The 17,133-nt window shown below is 39.3% G+C and overlaps 2 protein-coding genes across 2 annotated transcripts; both read right to left on the bottom strand.

The window, feature by feature from the left end:
* Window positions 1-595: 595 nt before the first annotated feature.
* LOC127379458 (tenascin-X) lies at window positions 596-8,947 on the bottom strand. Its single transcript, XM_051429073.1, has 11 exons — window positions 8,701-8,947; window positions 7,535-7,623; window positions 6,323-7,250; window positions 5,152-5,442; window positions 4,459-4,707; window positions 4,027-4,150; window positions 3,107-3,246; window positions 2,733-2,990; window positions 2,001-2,267; window positions 1,293-1,390; window positions 596-1,062 (listed from the first exon to the last, which is right to left on the bottom strand). The coding sequence occupies exons 1-11, from the start codon at window positions 8,729-8,731 to the stop codon at window positions 985-987; spliced, it is 2,553 nt and encodes an 850-aa protein (XP_051285033.1). The 5' UTR covers window positions 8,732-8,947; the 3' UTR covers window positions 596-984.
* Window positions 8,948-9,076: 129 nt separating this feature from the next.
* Window positions 9,077-15,940, bottom strand: tp53 (tumor protein p53). Its single transcript, XM_051429078.1, has 11 exons — window positions 15,781-15,940; window positions 14,309-14,444; window positions 14,139-14,217; window positions 13,835-14,023; window positions 12,566-12,740; window positions 12,347-12,459; window positions 11,843-11,952; window positions 11,540-11,664; window positions 11,365-11,456; window positions 11,216-11,286; window positions 9,077-10,554 (listed from the first exon to the last, which is right to left on the bottom strand). The coding sequence occupies exons 2-11, from the start codon at window positions 14,392-14,394 to the stop codon at window positions 10,458-10,460; spliced, it is 1,137 nt and encodes a 378-aa protein (XP_051285038.1). The 5' UTR covers window positions 14,395-14,444; window positions 15,781-15,940; the 3' UTR covers window positions 9,077-10,457.
* Between the last annotated feature and the right edge of the window lie 1,193 nt (window positions 15,941-17,133).

Below are 17,133 nucleotides of genomic sequence, written 5' to 3'. Positions count from 1 at the left end.
AAACATTTATTTAATTTTTTTCACAAGAGGCCATAATAATGAATTGGGGACTATACGATTAACTGTGGTGTTGTAATGTGTGTGCACTGCACATGTGCATGGTAGTATATCATTTTTTACTTTATTTATCCTGCTAATAATCACCAGTTTTACTTAATGTACCCTCTTAATCCGACTGTGGATTACAATCTGTTGCTTGAACAGCAGACACCGTAGAGCTGGCATGAATCAGCAGGATGACGACAATGAGCAGGGAGCTCTGGCTGCAGGCAACATGCTCATTTGCATATACCACCCACATTGTAATGATACAAAGGCTGTTATTTATCTGAGGTCATTTCTGCAACCATAGTTCATTATAAATGTTGTCTTATTTACAATACGTGCATGGAGAGAGCAGTCAAGTTGGAGTTCACCTTACACAAAAACTGTATTTAGTGTAATAGTATTATATGTTCTATTCAATTAAGACTTTAAACGAGGTCGCTGTGATGTGTCAGCTAGAAAACTTTATTGAGCACTGCAACAATAGAAAGAAATGTTTGATCATTTATAATGTTTTATTTTTTATGTAGTTAGTTACAACATCAGACACACATTTGGAACAATATCAAGACAAAAAATATATTTTAAAAAAGTAACATGATAAAAACTGAAATGCTCACGGTAAATTAACCAGAGAACAAATATATATATATATATATAAAGTAAATAAAAGTAGGAGAAAATCTGAAATATACTAAAGTAAAGTTTTTTTTATACCTTTTTATTAGTAAAATTCAGAATATAAAAGAGTCAATACACATAATAAGAATCGTAATTTGATTTAAATTCACATTCAGTCACATCAACAATTATGACTTCTTAATTCTTCTGAGAACAAAAAGACTGAAAACACTTCTATCGAAAAAACCATCACCGCTAACATTTAATATTTAATATATAATAATAATTATATATATATATATGATGTTCTTTGAGTTTTCAGCTTCCTTTAGATTGACCCTGCTCCAGTTTCCAGCTTATACTGTCCCCGAACAGACTTTCAAAATGTGCTTTCAACTGCAACAAAACAGAGGAAAGGAAAGAAAGATGTTAATGGCCACACAGTTTTAAAAACAACTCTTTAAAATATAAAACGCTAAATTGAGCCACAAGTAATCACTGCATGTCCCATTTATTTATTTATTTGAAGAAACATCTTGAGGAATAAAAATAGCACCTTTTGCTCAAGTTTACCCCAGAACCCTGTATTTGTTTTTATTTTTATGTACATATGGTGTTTGACATACCTGTTGAAATACTTTTTCCCTCTTCTCTGTGCTATCACAGTAGAGAGGTTTTGTTGAAGAGCACATCATAGACAGACCGATTTCCCTTGCCTCTGTAACTGAGGAACAAACAGAGACTGTGTGAGGAGGAAGCTAGAACGAGGAAGCACACACTCATTATGCTGTAAAATTTGCATGTGGAGGAAGAAATAATGTCCACTGTGGTCAGACGCAGTTTGTTTCGTCGCCTGAGTTACCAGTTCTTTACAGATGGACTTTCAACAAACATACAATATTTACGCTGATTTTTTCCATTCATAATCTGGTGTATTCAGGCTGGCGTGAAGGCTATCCCATAATGCCTCTGGCCAGGGTTATCACCAGCATGAAGGCATATAAGGGCTAACTGCATTTAAGGAAGCTCCAAACCTCAAGCTTTGCTGCCATACAGCAACATTATCTGTGAATATACACATAATTCCTATCATCTTTTTCATGTTTGCTAATTGTTTGTCTTCCTGTAACCCTAACCTCAGATGTTGGAGGTTCCTTGAATGCACCAAAAATGTTTTTCTCAAGATTTTGCCAGTTTATTTTCAGCAAACTAAAACTGATTGCTGCCTGAAAGTAAAAAATAACTTATGCTATGCTTATTAAAAGGTAATGGCAAAGTATACACAGTTTGTTGCTAACAGTCTAAAGCATGCAAAACAACCAGTATGGTCTTACCTGTATGTTCACATACACTTGCTGACAAACTGGATAATTTGCCCACCACTGTTTGCACTCTTAAGTTGTACTTTGTCCCGGACTTCAAGCCAGTAAACTCGCAGCTGGTTGCGTTAAAAACATTCTTAGACATTGTGTAGTCCCAGAAGGTGGAGTTAATACTGACAGTGTAATTGACTGTTGCCGAGTTGGCAGGGGGCTTCCACTCGAGCGTGAGCTTATCTTTCAATCTGGAAGTGACCTTGGCATCAGTAGGCCGATTCGGCACTGGAAAAATGGGGAAAAGAAAGAAAATGAAGCAGTAATTTATCAGATAATCTTGGAGTCAAGGGTATTGACAGTCAGGTCAGCAACAGCCATTAAATGTATTTACATTCTGTGTGTAACTCTCTATATGATAGCTTTCATTGTTAGTGGCGGGGTACGCCACTGACTGCAGCATTTGGATTGCACAAGGGGGTCACAAGAAATGTGGTAGCATGTAATCCAGCTTCACTGTTTACTGTTCACTCTCCTAATGTCAGAGCTGTAATGCTAACTGCACATTTCTCACTGCTGCTTCATATTAAAAGCATTCAACTGGCAAAACACTGGCTGGCTTTTATTGGCAAGTCACATGAAATGCTTTATATTTGTCACAGAGGTCAGTGTCGATGTGGTTCCTCCTTGCCGTTACCATGGTAACCACAGGTGTCGCCTAATCGCACCAGGACTGAAATGTTAAGGACTCACGTGTGAATTTTGAGCTCTCCTCCGGTGGGCCTTTGAAAGTTCCACTGACAGCGCTGATGATCACTTTGTAATTGCCTCCATTCTTCAGATCGTTAAAAGTCTTCTCAGGTTTTGTTAGGTTGGTTGAACTATCTACAACTTTGCCTTCCAGCTGCAGCGTGATGGTGAAAGTTGAATAATTACCCGTAGGAGGATCCCATTTAGCAGTGAGGGTGTTCTCTGTTGTAGTCAACGTCAGGTTTGAAATTGGTCCAGGAGCTATGTAGGAGTCACAAAGTCCGATTAATGACTTTAATTAATGTTCTGTTCCTGCGAATGATTTATTCCTCTACTGACCAACAACAACAACAACAAAACCATTAGCTCAGAGTTACCGGTGTAGCTGACAACGGTCACTTTGTCTCCCTCCAGAGTGTAATTGGCCACTGCTGTCACGCTGAGGGTTATCTTGGTGCCCATCGGCAGCCCAGTGACTCTCACGGTGGTTTGGTTCACCACTTCATCAAACAATGTGCTGTTAGGAAGAGAAACAGTTATGTCATTTAAGAGGCAACTGTGCATCTCAACAATTAAAAGATAATACCAGTGCATTACAACTTGGGTCTCATTTTCATTGTCTGGGACAATTCAAAAGTCAGAAGGGGTGAGAAACACAAGCAATAAGATGACTGCAGATTTTAAATAAACTCCGAGTTAGACAGATTTATTATGAAAAGAAAATGAAAGAAAAAGATAAAAGTATCCATCACAATTTACGAAACGACTCCCTGGATCAACTCTACCACCAATGTTTCAGTTGCGCTCACTCTCAGCTTTTCCTCCAAATGAAATAGTTAGATAATACTAACATGTTATGGCAGGTCTAATGCTTCACAATCTTAGCTTAGCTTGTTAGTGTGCTATCATTTGCTAATTAGCATTAACTGGTGGAGCTTAGGCTGATGGGAATGACATTAGTCTTGCAGGCCTTTGGTCATAAACCAAAGTACTGAACAATTTCATACTTCGAAATTTCACAGTACTAGATTAAAATTTAAGGGATCACCAACTTTGTTAGAGTTTCTCCTGGGGTGTGTTGAATGTCTGTACCTAGTGTCTGTACCTAGTCACCATCCATCTGGTAGTTGTTAAGATGTTTCATAAAAACCACAAAATGTGAACCTGAGAGCTCAGTCTCAACCAAAGCTGTGGATGGAGCAGCAGGCAGCAGCAGCACCGCTAAAAACAAACATCACTGTAAACATAACTGATTTCAAATAAGTAAATAAGTTATGGACTATCTAGAAGTCCATACCCATCACGGTCATTCATAGCCTTCACTATGAAACCTGTGGCAGCCCCCACAGATAGCTTCCAGGTAAGCAGCAGCGAGTTGTTGGTATTCTCAGACACGCGCAGGTCGGACACTTTCTCCGGTTCTGAAAGAGAGAACAGACGAAACATCGCTCTGTTTACTGACAATAATCCAAAGTACAATCTTACATGCAACTCTAATTTGCCTCAGCTGATTTGAATTTCATTTTATGTGTGCAAAAAAATACCAGCTATAAACCTTTTCCTCATTTAAACCTGAATAAGCTTTTGATGTGCTTTGACTGTGTACTTTCTTCTGTATCAAATGCTTCCTTCTGTCCATAGAGAAAGGCGCATTAGGAGTAACAGGCAGCGACATACGTTCTCTGAGGCGTTATAATCCTTTTATTTGTTATATGTGATACAAACTCACTGGTGTATGCTGTGATGTTGGACTCTTCACTCCACTGGGACTTGTCCATCACTCCTGAGATGACGGAGAATGTGTAAGGGCTCCCAGGTATCAAACCTTTGAGCTCAGTGGTCTCTGCCGTTGTCTGAATCTGCATACCCTCCGTACCCTTAATAGTATAGAAATCCAATTCTCCTGGTTTACTCCAGCTCAGGGTGATAGAGGTTTCTGTCACTGTGGTGACTTGGAGGTTTTTGACTTTGTTAGGTACTGAAAAAAAGAGAGATATAATCAGGGTTACAAGCCAAGTGTTTGCATTATTATTTTATTCTTCTTTATGATTGCCCACATCAGGCTAATTATTGATGATTTTGGACACAAAATTATTATTATACTGCAGCTCTAAAGACTCAATTTAAGACTAAAACAGAGTTACAGAGTTAAGACATACCCTATCCAGCTACTTTACTATTACAGCAGGTGTGAGAGTAAACTTTAAGAGCAGCTTTCAAACAATCACATGATTAATCACACGTTTGATCTGAGCAGGAACCAATCGAACACAAGGAGTTAACCTGCATATTCCACTCTTTAGAAAGGTTTTACTTTTTGTTGTTCTAAAGTTGTTTTAATTTTAGTTTTTTAATTTCTAACTTGTATTTGTGTGACATGTTTTATCTTAATGTCAGATGTTACAGAAGAAGGCAAACTCACTGGTGTAGAAGGCCCTCTCCTGCGGGTTGAGGTCTCTCTGACACTTAACAGGGAACACCTGGACTGAGTAACGCGCGCCTGCTGTCAGGTTGAAAAGGTCGTAGGTCAGAACAGTCAGATTTTCCATCAGAACAGTCACATTTTCCGTCAGAACAGTCACATTTTCTGTCACTTTTCTGTCGCTTTTGACCTCTAAGCGGTAATGGCTGATGTTACCGGGGGCGGACAGCCATGTGAGGACGGCACTCTCTGAAGTCACGTTGGTCACGTTGGCTTCGCCTACGAAATAATCTGGAAATAAGATGAAGAAGTTGAATTGGAACCAGAGACCAGAGACGTCCACAGAGGTACAAACACAGAAATAGAGAGTGGTGTATGATTCTGAATAAACCAGGGTGTACATCAGACACCTTTACTTCCACACTTGGAAATCTTCTTTTTGTGAGCATTTGTAGATTTATTTCATTTATCTGTTGGCTGGTCACATTGTGATTGTTATTGTTATTTATCTTTACTAAGTTTCTTTTGTCTTTTCCTTTAAAATAATCTTATTGTTCAAAAACTTTGTGGAAATGTTTGCTAGATGTATTTAGGCTTCTTTTTGTTGAGACCTGTGGCTACACGGATCCACACAATGGATTGCAATGGAAGTTGGTGTCTGTTTTGACTTAGTATCTTGATATAAGGAGGATAAAATATGTCAATATCAATAAATAAATAAATGAGTTATATAAATCTTATTTAAACAATACAGAGACAAACACACCAGAAGATTATTTATCTAGACAAATTAAAAGAAAATAATTTTAAATATTTCCTTCCAAAAACATTTTCACTTCCCTTAAATATAATAAAGTTTCTGTATCATCATCAAAACTAGGTAATTATAATCACAGAAAAGTGCATAATTCAGCTAAATAAATGTGTATGTATACACAAAACAAGATCTTAATATGTGTGCTGAAATTGTAACTATGGTTGTTTTCTTTTTGTATTGTGATGTACTGTTTATGGAAATTATTAGAAATAAAGAGCAGATTTAATGTAATGTTCGGGTACAGTGCTGAGTACAGTTGCCCTGCACAAGTCATGTATAATAGTTATTCTTGGACTGTGTGAGATCTAAAATCAAACAAGAATCATCATCACAGAGGCTTTACGTGAGTCTTACCCTCATAACATATAAAAGGTAGAAGCTCCCAGCAGTACTTTTCAACCCAAGCCCCACTGCTGAGCATGGCCACACAAGAGTCTTCAATATAGTTCTCATCAGGGTCGGGGACATCCGGGAACAGCATAGGCGATCGCATGCACTCTGATTCTATTGGTGGTAGCATGGTCGTCATGGGCTTAGTGGGGGTAGCTGTGGTAAATACCGGGGTGGTAACTTCTGTAACATTAACGGTTGTGTTTCTTCTCAGTCCGGTGGTCTCGTTCTGGGTGCTGGATCCCCACAGTCCAGTAACATCTGTCACATCTTCAGTTCCAGTTCCGCTCAGTCCGGTGAAACTGGGGTCATTTGTGACGCTGGAGTCCGAGAGATTAGTAACACCTGTCACGTTTTCGGTTGAATTTTGTGTCATTTGGCTGAAATTTGTCACCTTTGAGGTGGTGAATTCTGTGTATCTGGTGTAGCTTGGCATTGTTGTGGTTGGCCTTGCTGGGCAGGTGCAGGAGCAGCTGCAGCAGTCTCTTCTTGGGAAGGAGGATTTGAACACGGGCCAACCAGGGTACCAGTTCTGGAAGGTGAGGGGATCCCCGTTGGCCCAGCGAGACCAGAACAGGGCGGTGCTGGTGGAGGCGTTGCTGGTGGAGTTACTGGTGGAGTTGATGGTGAAGTTGATGGTGGAGTGGATGGTGGAGTGGATGGTGGAGTGGATAGTTGTGGGGTTGATGGTGGAACTAAAGGTGTAGTTGCTGGTGGAGTTGCTGGTAAAGTTGCTTGGGTAGCTGCTGGTGGGGTTGGTTGGGTAGTTGCTAGTGTGGTAGGCGGTGGAGTAGAAGTTCTTGCGGAGGCCGATCCAGTGGTCAGAGGTGAGTTTCTGAACGATGATTTTGATGTTTTCAGGAGTCAGCGTCACCAGATCTTTGAAACAGATCTGAAAGAACACGAGAGAGTCAATGTTTGACAGTAGTAGTTCCACTCAGGGGTCATTATGAGGTTTGTGGAGTTGTTCAGGTCCTTCAGTCAGTGCTGATGAGGATCTACTATACTTATCCATCAGCTGTTGATAATTTAATTCAAAGTTAGCAATGTGAAACCAAAGTGGAATAATTACTAACTCTGAACACAACACCACTTTTAACTTGACAGCTATATAATTAAACACACATATGCCACAACAACCTCTTTTTGTACGTAAAACTGAGGTTCATGTTGTACCTGGCAGTAGGTCCTGGCCTCATCCCAGGTGAGATTCTTGGATTGAGGGAAGTACTGTTGCTTTGCAGCGCTGTGTGTCAGCATCAGAGCTGAGGAGAAACATAGACGTAGCAGATATGACAGGTCAGTATTTTGGAGAATAAGAAGTGTTTCTTGGTCAATTTCATTACAAAATTCAGTTGCATTGATGAAGTCACTGCTAACCAGTGTTGGACAGTAAGGCATTACTTTCCCCAGTAACAAGTAGTGTAGCTAATTACTTATATATTTTAGTAATATTATTACAGTTTCTCTGGCCAAAAATAATTAGTTACAGTCTTACTTTTGTTGTCACCCCTTACTGATTTGAAATCCAACAATCCAACCACACCCTTTGTAATCGTGGAGGAAAGTAGTTGATTTGATTTTAACAAACAAAACAGATATTAATAAAGTAGTGTAACTAATCACTGTTGGCAGGGACCAATAAGTAATGAGTAATAAATATATATTTTATAAGTAACTAGCTAACTACTTGTTCAGTTTTAGTGCCACAGTCAGTCAGATTAACTGACATTAAAATGAAAGCCACACAGAGCTGCAACTAACGCTCACTTTCATTAATCTGACAATTATTTTCTTGATTGTTTAGTCAAGTTCAGTTTAAATAAAAAATAAAATATTGAAAAATGTTCAAGGTGATGATGTCTTTAAATTGCTTTTTTTTCCCCAACTAACCAAAATCTTTAATTTATGACGTAAAAATCAATCAATCCTTAAATGTACTGTGTATACCAGTCAGAACAATATGATTAATAACTACACATTTTCAGTATATGTACTTACCTTTAACATTTTAAGTTAGCTCTTGTAACATCAGTCGACATAATACTGATCAACTTTGATGACTCATTAATCCAGAGGTAATCAATAGACACACATTAGAACATAGTTGGAGAGGATTTTGTGAGTATTTTTTTATTATAATCTTTAGATTTGAAGATAATAGTCTTCAGAGTACAAAGGATTCCTGTTGGTCACCAGACCCCAGTTTGAAAATCATCAAATCATTCATCAATAAAAAAACAGCCAAAGTGCGTCTGACACTTCATGCAGAGAACAATTAATCATGATCAAATTGCTGCATACTGGCTACAAATGAATACCATTGAGAAAATAATACTCACCCCAACAAATCAAAATAAAGACTTTATCCATGTTGAGATTCCTGTAGACTCAGCTACTTCAAAACAAAGTTTTAAACAAGTAGGGAGCGAAGGAAATCCATTCACACTACATCAAGTTAAAACTGTCTCACTGCTCAGCCAGGCTACAGATGCTGCCAGTGATCTGATCTCTCTCGGTATGAGAGGAGTTCATAAAACACAAATAAGTCTGTTTGTAGATCAACAGGTAATAAGCACATTTGACTGGCAACACAAGGCTCCATTCAACTCGGGACAGAATACCTTTCCAAGCTACTGGTTTTGCATCCATCTTCCAAACATGCAAAGTGAACGAGGGGGAGGGTTGTAACAAATGACGCAAAGACAGAACACACAGTTCTATGTTACAAGTATGTTTATTTAGTATCAAAGCTGTGGAAAACAAAATGCAAATTATTACATAAAGCCATGAAAAAAAATGACAATGAAAAAATAGAAAGATAAACCTCTTATACAAAACTAAGTTCCCAAAATAATCTATAAAGTTACAGAAATAAAACAAAGAAATGCCTTTAATATACTTTTTTTTGGCAGTGTAAAAAAAGTGGTTTTGCCTCAACAGTGATTGGTCACATCAAACTGAAGCGCTAAACAAGTTGCATGGTCTGTGGGTGGGGGCAGAAACGGAAATGTAAAATCAGATCACAGCGGGGGCATCCTGACAGACAGGCAGTAGTTCTCAGTATCTGAACCGAGGGGCTTTAACCTCAAAACACATCCTAATTATTTTTTAAATAAGGAGTTCCTGGTTAAATTGTGCATTTCCTGTATGGTCATGTCAAAATTCCACTTATTCTTCCTCCAACACTTTCTTCCGTATATAAGACGGTACAAATACTAAAAGGTGATTAGGTTTTGGGGTGATCCAGCCAGCCCTTCAACTACCAAATCTACTGTTAATTTTCACAAAAATAATCATGACAAAACATGTTCCCTGCGAGCAGAATCATCACCGTTTAATCGGAGGCGATCCTGACGAGAAAATAACTGATCCTTGGATTAAAAAAAAAAAAGAAATTACAGCTTTATGTACTGAACTATATATAAAAATGGAGTACAAAAAAAATATAAAGAGCCCCACTGACAGTAATACAGCTACGATAATGGAGGTAAACATCCATTCAAGTTTTACAAACACTTTCTCAAGCGAATGGCAGTGACTCGTATAAAAGATAAAAACTAATTTGGCCAAATGCTTTTTCTTAAAAACCCAAATTACCATAATTACTATTTTGTACTAAACATACAAATGTTATTAAAAAAAAGAGAGAAAAGAAAATAAACTGGAGTACAAATAATGCATTATAAGTGACATGACAAATTTTAAAAATGTAATCATTAAAACTCAAATGAGTTTCCCTGCCACGATTAACACTGATTGAGTGCAGACCCTCCCAATGCTAAGTCCCACCCTCATATCCTGTTTCATGCAAACGCTGAGAAAGTTAAAGCTCTCAAAAGCTATTTCACAGACTTTTAAACGCGATGAGGGGTATTGAGGAGGAGGAGGCGGCAGACCTGTTTACAGTATGAACTGCCCTCCTCTGCATAATCTTTATTTGCATATGTCAAAAACAGCAAGTCACTGAATCAAGTTTCCGGGGGAACTGAGGCAGGATTGTGATTGGGGTTCCATTGTCGAATTAAAACCTGAAATAAACCCGATTGCTTGGAGGGACAAAGACATGCCGTTGGTTCTCATGATCAAAACGAGCCTCTCAATCGCTATCGCTCCTCTCTCCTCTTTGCAGGAGTTTCTTTCCACTGGAAGGCAGAGCAAACTCCTGCTTCACTGACACCTTGGTCTTGGTCTTGCTGTGGAGAGAAACCAGGACAAACTCAGAAATAAGGGCGATAAGTGGGAAAGACTTTGTTTATTTGAGTTGACACACAATACTGAAATTTATAATGCACTTGTGTCTGTGTGTGTGAACCAAATGACCTGTTCTTGGTATTTTTCTTTTAGTGTTTCACCTGATATAATGTTGTGCATCTGGATTCAAATGTCCAAAGTAAACACTTAAAGACAATCACAGAAGACATGATTCACTGTTCTTTATTCAAGAGAACTCAGTAAATACAAAAAAAATAACTCACATAATACCATTATATAACCTAAACACACTTTGGTGAAGGTCATTAGGTCACTGATAATATAACAGTCTACAGTACACCATAGATAGTATGATCTGAGTTATGTGGAGTGATATATGTAATAGAAGTATTTCCGAAACCTCAGTTGAACCGTGTTTGCAGACATTTTAAACATAAATATTAACCACAGTGACCTCTAGTGGCAGATCCATACAGACTACAGCAGTTCAGATTAAAACCAGACATGTTCACAACAACGTGGGTTTAATTTAAAACTCTCAATAATCATTCTGAGATATTCTTCAAGACTTAAATTAGACATTTAGTCCACTGAAAGTGATTCAGGCTGTTTTAATGCAAAGTTACTGGATGCTCCACTTACCTCTCTTTGGTCAGCAACTTCAGACCATCGTTGATTTTCTTCAACATCTCGTAGTTCTCACGACCATGAACCTGCACGAGAGATCGAATTAATCCAACAGCATTTTTCTAAAGACGTCCAGCTCTACAACAGTATGTATCTTTACTTACGTGAAGGACAAAGACCTCCTTGTCCTCCTCCTCTGCACTGGAGGCCGACTTTGACTTCTTCACTGAAGTCGTGTCAGGAGTTGGGGCGCTTTCTAAAGAAGCAAAAAAGGAGGTTAGCAAGGTGAAAGCAACAGGGAGGGAAACTGAAATATTTGGCGATGCAACAAGAACACACTTCTTTTCTTTGTTTGTTTGGTGCCGTTCTGCATCTTATCACTATTTGCTTCTTCTGTTTTGCGGTCTCTGCCCGGACATGCGCAGACACGCACCTCGAAGCACCTCCGGCCCAAAACAAGTCCCCTAGGAGGATGAACAGAGGGGTCAAAATGCTTTCCTACGCTGCCCAAAGTTATAAGAACTATAATACACGATTCAACAGGGACATCCTTACAGCATACACAGAAGATGTATGTTTCTACCTCTTCTCTATGCACAGAAGATACATCAAGATATCTGGTAAAAGAGCAGCAAGACTTACTCTGGAGTCTCTAGGGTCAGAATAGTGAGGATGGGTCTGCGGTTCATGCCCCCCATGCAGGAACTGTTGCACATGAAGCTCAGCAGGATGGTTGTCATCTCTGAGCCCAACTGGAAGAGGAAGAGCGAAACACTTTCTATTCACTGCTGTTTAAAGTGTATAAAATTAGGGAGGGAAAATGCTACTACACCAGTCAGTCTTAATAAAAGATTGTAATATTTTGACAAAAGTTCTCATTCAGAAAATCCACTACAAACTAAGCTGCTCATCGACTGTTCTGGGCGTTTATAATGCAGCCAATGTTTTTATTTTTGCTGCACGTTCTTTTTGTACATCGAACATTTGAATTTTAAGGCTAAAACATAACATCAATGTGACACACTGTTCATATACTCACATAGAAAACGCTTGAAGGTCACATTAAAAAGTGTGAATGGGTAAAAATAACTGCTGTAGAAAGAGTAGACAGTTCCCCCTCAGACAGATCGAGTGGGGCAGTTGTACCTGTGGAGGCTCGTATGGGACAGTCACACTCTGCCTCTTTGTGTGCGTATCTTCAAAATACTGAGCTCTCTGGCTGCCCTCCACCCTGATCAGATGGCTGCGATGTTCAGCAGCTGAACGGAAAAGAAAGAATTTAAGTCACCTCAGATCTATTGTGCTCACAATCTGATTCTTCCACTGTACATAAAAGCCGATTTTTAACTAAAACGTTTTCCTTACCGTCCTCATTCTGGTGATGGGGACATCTGCGGACCACTTCGGCCACGTGCTCCGTCTTCTTATAAACCGCCGTGGCCCTGATGACGGCATCCGCAGGAAGCTCCTTGCTCACTAGCACTTCAACTGGGCTGGTCTTTGCTAGCTGGCAATAGAGCTTGTTGAGCTGCTCCGAAAACTGAGAGAAAGCACAGGCAAAAAGCCAGAGCTGTGAGTACATATGTGAAGACTCAAACACTGATCTGAGAACTGTCAGACTCAAACACTATTCTTAAAGTTCAATAAAATAAACTACTCTTTCTAAAGAATCAAAACTACATATTAAGTTCTCTAAATAAGAAAGGCCAGATTTATCAAATTAAAAGAATTTAGTTTTTACCTTGCTTCCATCCGTTTTTAACCCTTTCGTGCTGGAGGAAGACAGCGCAGGAACATGTCCCGTCATGTCAGAGTTGAGCTTTACAACCAGACTGCACCTCTCCCACAGAGGACAAGTCGCAGGGGGCGGGAGTTTCAGGGCCACCCTAACCTCAACTAAACTGGCCAACTGCAGCACGGTGCTGGGTGAGTCACCGTGGACACATTAATACCATTGGCTCTTCAAACTCAGTGACTGACTCTAGACCTTAAATTTTAGCGAATCGTCAGAATGAATTAGATTCCACAAGAAAGCCACCATGAGAGATACGAAATAACTTTTTTCTAACGCGGCGCCAAGGTAAGATTTAATTTAATGTTTCTTGAAGACGTTTTCTGTGTTTTACTCATTTTAAGTCATTTTGTGGGTGATTAAAAACTTAAAGTAAAACCTTTTTAATTACAAACCTGAAAATTTTAAATGTCTGTGTAGTTGAGTTGAATATAATTTATTCAATTAATATAATGCATGACAGGAGGAGGAGTTTCTGCCTATGAAAATTACACTGGATGTGAGAAACTTAGTTCTTAGTTGAACAGTGAATGGCGCCTCAAATCTGAGCAGCTGTGGAAATCCCTTTTGTTCTCTGGCGAGGAGCTCAAACAGCAAACGCCTGCTTCCTTGCCATGTTTGGTTGCAGGATAATAAGCTGCCAATTAAACTTTGTAGTTTAGTATTTAAGTGTAAATCTGTCAAAATTAGACACTATGTGCAGTAATTTGTCTCTGATATGATAACAGATACAAGTTATCTGGTAAATATACTGTTTGAAATAATTTAAACCACCAATCAGAATAAATAAAAACACATCAACAAAAGGTGAATTTCTAAATTTTGAGCCTGGTATTACTTACAGTCGAAGTGACAGACTTTGCCGTGCCCGACTTCTGAAAGCGAAGCTGGAAGCCGTATTCCCCTGGGTAGTCGGATGTAACCGGGACGGTGGAGGCCGGGGGAGTAACACCATCTCTAGAGGGCACCTCTGGAGGCAGCTCAAACAGATTCTCATCAAATCTTTCAGCAAGCGCTTGATCATTCATAAGCTGTGAAATAAGAGGGATGAGTTTAATATCTAAAAAAAATAATAAAATAAACACACTTGTGCAGAAATGTAATCTAATGTTTTTATAAACAATGGCATGAATACTCATTGCTTACCAGCGCTTCCATGTTTCCATTCGTCCCCCATGTTTCAACACCAGTCACCGTAGGAATGGTAGAGATGGAGGGAGTGACTCTACAAAAACAAACATACACTAATGGGTTAATTTGTTTTTTCCTGGAGTAAACTGTATTGTTTTAAATCGAACCATTAAAACTCAACTTACACGCTGTCCCACAGCTCTATAAAGGAGGACTGGCTCAGCAGGGGCTGGCTCAGTGACAAATTTTCAAAATCTTGCTCTTCCATCATTTAATTTCCCCCTTTCCCAGCGGAGAGAAAATATGGAAGAGCCAAGACGCCTGCGTACGGAGGGGAACAAGAGGAAGAGAGAATTAGTGTTAGACTAACGAGGTACGTAACATCAAGATCTCTGCCAAACCCTCCATTTGACTAGTTCCCTCAACGCTACTGAAGTAGTGTATATAACTAATATTTTGGGCAACCATTAGTTATACAATTTAAGCTTCAGTAGGTAACTTCTTTTTAAAAAAATCCACCGGGTTTGAGCAAAAAAACAATCAGAGTCAATAAAGATAGTTGTTTGTAGAGTCTCACTCCCGGGTCGTTAAATACTGATCCTGGGAATGAGACAACAATCAACCATCTTAAAATCTGCCAACCCAATGAGTCTTTCTTCTTGACTCTGATCCAGGCCTGGTGGATTCTTGCAAACGCAGAAAAGAGCGCCACAACAAGTCAGAGAAAGCTGATTATCACAGGTTATCGGTTTCATGAACTACTATTAGAAAACATTTAAAGTTTCAAACATAACAAAGAGTTATTTTTATAAAGGGTTACCTACTGCAGCAAATTCTGATTGAATTATTTTAGCCTATAAAAAATAAAAAAAAAGACAGAAAAAGCCTAAAGTGACGTTTCTAAATAGTTTATGTCCAAAAACATCCAAACATATTTGACTTCTAATGACTTAAAAACAATAATATAAGTAAGTCCACAGATTTAAGAGGCTGGGACCAGGGAATGACAGATTTAAGTATTGATAAATGGCCAATTAATCGATCATAAAGCCTTGTTTGGTGCCACACAGGAAATGCGGGTTGAAGTTAAGAAGAAATAAATAGTTAGGCCTCGTTTTCCCTCCCTGAGAACTGCTGACTAATGTTAACATTATCTTGTCTAAACTACTGTTTAATAAAACACAAACTACCATAAAGACAGCCATGTTTCACACACACATACAGTTTTAAATTAAACCTAGTTAAGTGACTTCACAAGCAGCCAAACAAACACAACACCATTCATCCTGCCGACGTTAGCTCGCCTCCATTTTCTGTCACGCTTTGAGGCCTAGCTGCACAAACTGAATGAAGCTAGTGAAGTTAGCTCCCTTCGACCGTTGAGTCTCTACTTTTGACAATAACTCGACATTTATAAACTCAACTACAAGTCAAAGTGTGAGTGGAGGCGAATAACTATCGACTGTGTTAACAAGGTTTCGGCTACACTTTATAGCGCACAGCCGTTGTTCGTGTTAACCGTTAGCATACCAAGCTAAAAACGTTAGCGCTACGTCCGGGGGTCGAACCGCCGTCAAACTTTCCTTTATCGGACAAATACGCGGCTCTCGGCTCTGCTGCTCTAACGAAAGAGGGGGCCGTACGACCACACAGCTACCTTGTATGTCCCGCTGCTGCTGCTCGACAGAGATGAGTCAGTGGTGACTCGGGGAGAGGAGCAAAACAAACAAACAAACACACAGCCGATAAAGTCTAAATATTTTGAGGCACCGCGGAGCACGTTGTCGGGGATTCCCACAGAACGGGGAAGAGGAGAGGGGCGCGTTATTTAACCCCGACGAACCGTCCAATCACAGAGCGTCCTGCTTCTGACGTACGAAAACGCAACGTCGCGAAAGACGACTGCTGCGTTCAAGGACCAGCGTATAACTCCAGACAGCTGTATTGGATGTGGCTGTGTATTAGTACTGTACATCTACTTCAGGGGGTTAAGATTTGTTTATTTAGTGCTACTCAGGCTATAGATTAACGTGTTTTTATTTGTTTTAGTGCTTGTTTGGAGAATAAGCAATACTATTTGATGTGGTACTGCCGCAGTAAATTTATGCAATACTTAGGACTTATTACTTACTATTTATACATATTTTATATTATATTGCCATTATACATTACTGTTGTATAAAGGGCTGTAGAGCTTGAATCTAAGTGTCGCATTTAGACTCTAAACCACTTATTATGGACTTTTCTCATGTTGCTAAACTTTAGATTTACTTAATTTTATTGCCCTTTTTTCTAACCAAATAAAAAAAAAAGGCCAGGGACTGGTGCTAACTGTGGGCCAGGACAGACCGCAATATTGTATGTGATGTTTGCTTCAAATAAAGCTGACTTGACTACAAAAAACTTCAGTAACCTAACATAGACCTACTTCTGCTGAGCACCTGAAGGCAACATGATGACGTGACGAGGAACTGCTGACTGAGTTTTATCCACACTGACGTCATGCAGGGTGATATCAACATAAATGTCCACTTGTGTTTAATGATACTATAAAATAATTAGAAAACCCTCCAAATTTTTAATAAACTGTTATATATATGCAAAATAACAAATTACCAGACTCAGGATGATAGAAACTGTGTTGACCCTGTTCCCCTGAAGGATCTATTATGTGTCCAGATGTTGACACAGTAATTTAAGGTGTACTAACCCCATCAACAAGCTGTTGTTGTTGTCCAATGAAGAAGATGTATCTCCAATTACAATATTTTCCCAATAATTACTAAACTCAAAAATGCAGCAGTCAGTTGTTGTTTTAGTTCCTGTAAAGCTGACAAAGGTTTTCATTCGACTACAGCGATTTGTGTTTGAGTTTGTCTTTGAGGGCTGAACCCACATTACACCCCTGCTTCTTTCTCTCTCCAGGGAGGTCAGAGGTCAGCTTTGAAGTGGCGTCCCTGGAGCGGGCAGGGTCACAGTCTCACTCGAGGACTGACAGGGATGTTTTCCT

Source organism: Dicentrarchus labrax, unplaced genomic scaffold, assembly GCF_905237075.1.
Source record: "Dicentrarchus labrax unplaced genomic scaffold, dlabrax2021, whole genome shotgun sequence".
NCBI lineage: Eukaryota > Metazoa > Chordata > Actinopteri > Moronidae > Dicentrarchus > Dicentrarchus labrax.
This window is presented reverse-complemented; position numbering and strand designations above follow the sequence as displayed.

Excerpts from the sequence above, each read along its gene's own strand:
- LOC127379458 (XM_051429073.1), bottom strand. The coding sequence starts at position 8,731 with ATGGATAAAGTCTTTATTTTGATTTGTTGGG. Across the intron at positions 4,708-5,151 it reads GGAGAGGGCCTTCTACACCA|TACCTAACAAAGTCAAAAAC; the intron begins GTGAGTTTGCCT and ends TCTTTTTTTCAG. Across the intron at positions 3,247-4,026 it reads GCTATGAATGACCGTGATGG|CACATTGTTTGATGAAGTGG; the intron begins GTATGGACTTCT and ends TCTTCCTAACAG.
- tp53 (XM_051429078.1), bottom strand. The coding sequence starts at position 14,394 with ATGATGGAAGAGCAAGATTTTGAAAATTTGTCACTGAGCCAGCCCCTG. Across the intron at positions 12,460-12,565 it reads CCATCACCAGAATGAGGACG|CTGCTGAACATCGCAGCCAT; the intron begins GTAAGGAAAACG and ends TTTTCCGTTCAG. Across the intron at positions 11,287-11,364 it reads AGGAGGTCTTTGTCCTTCAC|GTTCATGGTCGTGAGAACTA; the intron begins GTAAGTAAAGAT and ends TCTCTCGTGCAG.